The 6,202-nt window shown below is 38.6% G+C and overlaps 1 protein-coding gene across 29 annotated transcripts in view; it reads right to left on the bottom strand.

Moving 5' to 3' along the window:
• Positions 1 to 709: 709 nt before the first annotated feature.
• LOC144968857 (uncharacterized) overlaps positions 710 to 6,202 on the bottom strand; it is a 157,978-nt gene continuing 152,485 nt past the window's right edge. For all 29 annotated transcript variants that reach the window (XM_078907618.1, XM_078907617.1, XM_078907622.1 and 26 more), the window contains one exon: positions 710 to 3,090. In XM_078907618.1, the coding sequence (XP_078763744.1) occupies positions 2,951 to 3,090 (140 nt within the window). In that variant the 3' untranslated portion in view covers positions 710 to 2,950. The remainder of the gene's footprint in view (positions 3,091 to 6,202) is intronic.

Raw genomic sequence — 6,202 nt, 5'->3', positions numbered from 1 at the left:
TTAGATACATCATTCGGGAATCACGGTTAAAGTTTAATTCAAGACACTGGTTGCAAAAGTGTAAGCATTGAACTTTAAATAATTAAGGTTGATCATCAGGACAACATCGCTACGCCTCAATTCACATAATCAAATAAACCGTACCAGTTACCAAGAAACGGTTTTTGTAACCCTATATATAAAGGCGCTAATTTCACAGTCTGACAACTCCTACTTCGGCAAAACTCAAACACATTGTGTCGTACATAATGTCGATAAGAGGTCTTTTTGTAAATTAGGGGCCTATGACTGAAATATTATATGTGGAATTTTATTCAAATTAATCATTCTAATCATTTTTGATATTTCAAAATAATCCTCAAAGCCCCAAGTATATTTTGTACTCAGTGAAAAGATTTCTCTTGTTGGCCTTATGCAAACGAATCCCAAATTAACGATAGATAAACATACAATCCTTGACATTGGAAATAAACCTTTGATGTTAATCATGTGGGATTTGTGTAGGTCGACATGTTACCACAAAACTGCATTGAGTTAAATATAAAATTCTTTTAACATATTATTTTTTTGACAATTCAACTTCGACAGGTCTGAGCCTAGAATTTAAAAGTTTGATCTGACTTTGTCGGAGGGATTCTGAGAGTACTGGTGCAGTTCTGGTTGGTGCAGTTCTGGTTGGTGCTGGTCTCTTTTTCTTTTCATCTTCACATTTTTCAGGATTTGATTTATCGCTAAATATGGACTCAACTAATCTCCTCTGCGGCACATCATTTTTCTTGCTATAGGTCTTTGCTGTATGAAATTTATTTTTTCCTTTATCTTCCACACTCTTATTAAAATCGACCGTTTTTAATTCTGATTCAACAATCTTCATGTTTGCTGATACAGGATCTATCACTGTCAAATCCTCTTTAACGGGATACCTGTGTTTGAAAAAACCAGGTATACACGCCATACTCTCCTGGTCTGAGCAAAACAGAGTTTCTGGAGAATGCAAAGCAGAAACTTCAATTTTATTCCAAGATTTCATTACTGACGATATAAAAGAACAATTGGTTAATCCTGTGTCAATACAAGACGAGACTTCGGGCAAGCTTAAAGGTTTATTGTTTTCTATAACATCGACAACGTCATTATCCAATGTCACAAATTCTGAAGTCGGGGGTGACATATCAACTAAGGGAGGAGAGGAGTCACCTAGGTGGTCAAGTTGTGAGTAACTGACGTCACTGAAGAAATCTTGAGTCGAATCGTCTTTGTCGGCCTCATACCAGGACGGAGGCTTATCGGAACCCAGCGTATCTTCTAAATCATCAGATTTAGACGTCAAAGTTTCGTTTTCATATTTTTCAACATTTTTTCTAGGTGCATCTTTTGAGGAACTTAGTGTCCCAGCCGGAGGAAATAGATTCAAATAATCCATTTTCCGAGAAGAGTGCTTAGATGCTCTATTTGAGGATGGACTGTCGATGATTTCTTCCTGTTTTAAGACATTGACAATGTTAGACGCGTCTTGTGCATTGATATTTTCTTCCAGTCCTTTTTGTAACTGAATGTTATCTGTGTGCTCTAAATCCTCCATCTCTTCATCCTGTATTGAAAACGTGTCAGCTTTTGAAGATTCCTCTGAGACCTCAGCAATATCAGGGAACTGTGAGATGCCTAAAAACGAGTGAACGTGATCGTAAGGAAGTTCGTCCACATTGAAGAATCTGTCTCTTTTTTGAAAACGACATCTTTTATTGATCGCCTTCGGTTTTCGGTAATTCTCACTGATCTCCTGCAATTTGTTTCTTGCCCGCGGGGACAATTTCAATAGGAACGGTGACACGAGAGTTGTCATTTTTTCTTCCCGTTCATGGATATGACATCCGAGCACATTGACCACATCCGGTTTATCATCACTGGTGGTGGAAGGAGTGACGCAAGTGTTCTCTAAACCAGATTCCATTTTATGAGAAGAATCGTCTTGCTGGGACACATCTACATTTCCCCCACCATACTCTTTAACCTCATTGTAAGTCAAAACATCAAATACATGTTTTCTTTTGCCCGTTACAGTGTTTAAAAAATTCTCCATTTTTTCTTCTTGAATAAGGATTTGCTTGTCATTTCGCGTGAAACACATTTCATCATCATCACCATCATCATCATCATCATCATCATCATCATCATCATCATCATCATCATCATCATCATCATCATCATCATCATCATCATCACCGTCTTTATCCGTGCAGGAATTTTGAATTTCTGTATTACTCATAATTTGACAGGATTTTAATTTTTTATCGCTTACCTCTTCCTTTATATCGTTAATAGAAAAACTCGACTCCAAGGTTTCCGGGTCTTTTATCGTGCATGACTGAGATTGATAATCCTCCAGACTCTCTATCATGTTTTCTAATCTGGACCATGCTAAGAATTTCAAAGAAACAAATTCAGAATCATGATTATTCAGAGGCTCCACAGACCGCTGTTTAAAATAATGACTGTTCTGAACTCTTAATGATAAAAATTCAGAGACAGAGTTATTTGCCCTTTTGAAAAGGAGAGTTTCAAGGTCAGTCTGTTCCCCGATTTTCAACGACATAATGTCAGATTCTTTACCATCTCGGTTTGTACTTGGTTCATTCCATGTTGGCTGATAACTAGATGGCGATGTCTCCTCATCTTTATCATCGGTTGTCAAATCTGGCAGTTTCCATTTAAATTTTTCCATACAAAGAACTACTTCAAAATTATCTATCTTTGTCATGAAAGAGTTTAAATCATTCACGCATTCGTCTTTTACACGGTTACTCTTTATCCCACCTAAGACATCTTTTCTTACATTCACAATGTTACGTTTCTCAACCAAATCAACTCGCTTTCTCACTCTACCCTGAATATTAAAAGCATGCACAGTTTTATTAAGTCTCTCAATGAAGAAAAGCCACCATTTCCACCACTACTTCTGTTTCCCCATGGACGCTCTCAGAGGAAGTTGGATGTCGACCCATTCATTGTGTCTGTCCACCATTCTCTGCCAAGCCTCAATCTCCTCCCCTCTGGCATCCATCCAGTCGGTCGCTTTACCTCGGATGTAACCTGAAATATCCGATGAAAAAATATCTAGTAAATCTAAAATCATACAACTGATCACATCTATATCACGCACTGCCACGGCTTTGTCAGACCCAACCCGTTTCAAAATACTTCATTTACTTCCAAAGAATGGGTAACTGGCAAATATCTACTTTATACAGTACAAACCACATGTTAGGCGCCTTTTGAACAATCATGCTTACAACATTGGTCAACAGGCACCGTTAAATAAAATAGGGTTAAGAGTGTTGCTGAAGGGCACAAAGCCTGGGCCAGAACTTTGCTAATATTGTCACTCATCTGATCATTCATCATTCTAAACATCGCTTAGATTATCTACAAGACCGTCGCATGAGCTTAAATTTGAGCTTTTTATATAGCGCATTATTCACTAAACGTGCTGAAAGCGCTTTATCGAGGGCCCCTGACCAACAGCAACACGTAACATATAGGGCGAGACATGACGCATGTTAGACGATATTACAATGATTTTTCTCCATATAGACAACACTGTTAACAACCAGTTGCTCATTTTACACCTGGGTACGGTGAGATAATCTGAATTAAGAGCCCTCTCCAAGGACTCAACTATGCGCCGAGCGAAACTTGAACCCGGTACCCGATCCAAAGGCGAGTGACATACCACAAGACCGCATAGCCACATTTTCGTAACAGTAAGAGTGCATTACTATGAGCACAAGTGATGAAACTGCAAGACAATTATTTTAGATGTTCCTTAAAACAATCTGTGACTTATATTAAAACTATTTGAGCTTGAGCCTCTATACACTCACGTGTTTTCATTCTCTGACAGCGTACCGAATCTTCTTGACATCTGCGTTTCGATTATTGCAACATCCTGTGGCTATTTTTTAATACTTTTCCCCGAAGATAATGTGCGGTTATGTGGTCTTGTGGTATGTCACTCGCCTTTGGATCGGGTACCTGGTTCAAGTCCCACTCTGAGCGGAGCATAGTTGAGTCATTGGAAGAGACCTATTCTCACATTCTTTCACCGTGCTCAGGTGTAAAATGAGAACATTACCGTTAAAAGGGTTTTCTCTGTCGGAAAAAGTTGTAATACCGCCTAACAGGCGCCATGCCTCGTCCTGTATAATACTTCTGCGGTTGGCTAGGGACCTCGTGTTAAAAACTTTGAACAATTTTAGTGACTATTGCTCTATATAAAAGCTTACGTTTTTAAATGCGTTTCTAACACTGTTCTAACATGTCAAATCATTGATTTGATTAGGAGAAGGATACTCCAGGAACGTCAACAATCATTTATTTGATGTTACTAACTGAAGCACATGTGTCTCGGGGCAACAGACTTCAGTTGTTTTTCCTCGCACCCAATATATATATATATATATATATTATATATATATATATATATATATATATATATATATATATATATATATAAATATACTCGCAGGCTTCGTTCTACGTAATTCGGTGCAAATAAAGCGAAAAGAACTAACTGAGTTAGGGAAAATCCAACTTTCATATTATGTTCATATATAGAGAACAGTAAATGCTAACTGTAAAAATATAAACTTTACCACGATTTATGAATGTAAAACAGTAATCAATGCTCGATATTTATGAAACAAAAAGTTTAATTTGAGACAAAACATGGTTAAAAGGTGGGAAAAAGCAATAAGAAAGGTAGGGAAACAACCGACATTTTTTAAACAACATTTATGAATTTTGAGATTATGTCCCATTTTTCCCATTTCAAGCTTGGTGAGGAAAAATACAGTTTTATCGAGCCAGTCTTTTAATTCGTCACCGCAGTTGAGGACAAGATCGAAACCTCCCGCCAATCTCGTCACAGGACAGTGCAGGATTATGTAATCTGCTGTCTTTGGCGTTCCCTGACAGTGGGGACATTCGGCTGACTCCCTCATACCCCATCGATGCATGTTTGCAGCAGTCCTGTCGTGGCCTGTCAGTAGTCGGCATGAGGCGATCCACTGTTTTCGATTGCCATTCCTGAATCCTGGCATAAGTGCTGTTGGTTCTTTGATTACCCCACCTCCCTTGGGCATGCTATTTGTTCAATATTGTCCCCAGGCTCCCCCAATATCGAAGTATTTTAGTTCTGAATAGTAGAAGGGCTTTCTGGATTTGGGTCGTGATGTTCTGGAGCTTCATTTGTGGTGATTTTAATGGGGTAATCTTTCAGTTTATGGGCCACATTTTGGGTTACTTCTTCTCTCTGAGATCTAGTGGTGCGATTGCGCTATAGTTGGGAGCCAAGGGGCTGGTGTTTTTATTTGAGGCATCCTGTTATTATGCGCATGGATTCTTGAAGTATAATGTCGAGAATTTTCGTGTGGGAGCTTCTTGTCCAAACAGGGGCACAGTATTCTCCGACGGTATAGCAGAGGCAGAGTACTAATGCTGACGTTCCTGGGACTTGTGTTGCTCCCCAGGTGGTACCCGCTAATTTTCTAAGCGGACAGTTTTTTTGCAATTTTGTTTGCTGTTCCTTCAATATGTCTTTTGTAGTTAAGCTGTCTGTCGAGGGTAACACTTAGGTATTTTGGATTTCTTTTCGCTGGCAGGATATTTCCGTCCATTACAATGTTAAGGTTTTTGGTGGCCTGTCTGTTGTTCAAATGAAAAATAAGTGGACACTGATTTTGTGGTGTTCATCTTCAAATACCATTGATCGAAATATTCCTTTAGCTTTGCTGTTTCCTCACTGAGTGTCATTTCTATTTCTTCCCAGTCTTTTGATTGATGGACTAATACCCAGTCGATGCATAGCCCAGTTGAAGTTATTGGCTGGCAGGCATGTCACTGATGTAGATGTTGAACAGTGCGGGTGTAATGACTGATCCTTGTGGTACATCGTTCTTTATCTTTCTTGTTTTGCTTTTCTCCCCTCCTAGAATAACATGGACTTTTCTAGGTCCGATCATGCTTGAGGGGAGTTTAAGAGTTGTTGACATGTAAATCATCATTGATATAAAACAATTTTTGAGACGATGGGTATCAATTTATACAATTTAAAGTCTTCATTGTATGTGCCCTATAAAAGGTTTAACCCTAGGAGAACATATTAGCAGCAGGCCAAATTATGAGCTTAATTTAACATTGTTGT

The sequence above is a fragment of the Berghia stephanieae genome, chromosome 3 (genome assembly GCF_034508935.2).
Source record: "Berghia stephanieae isolate SIO BIC M18660-M18661 chromosome 3, UCSD_Bste_1.3, whole genome shotgun sequence".
Lineage (NCBI taxonomy): Eukaryota > Metazoa > Mollusca > Gastropoda > Nudibranchia > Aeolidiidae > Berghia > Berghia stephanieae.
The sequence above is the reverse complement of the archived record's forward strand: the minus strand, read 5'-3'. Positions and strand labels throughout refer to the sequence as shown.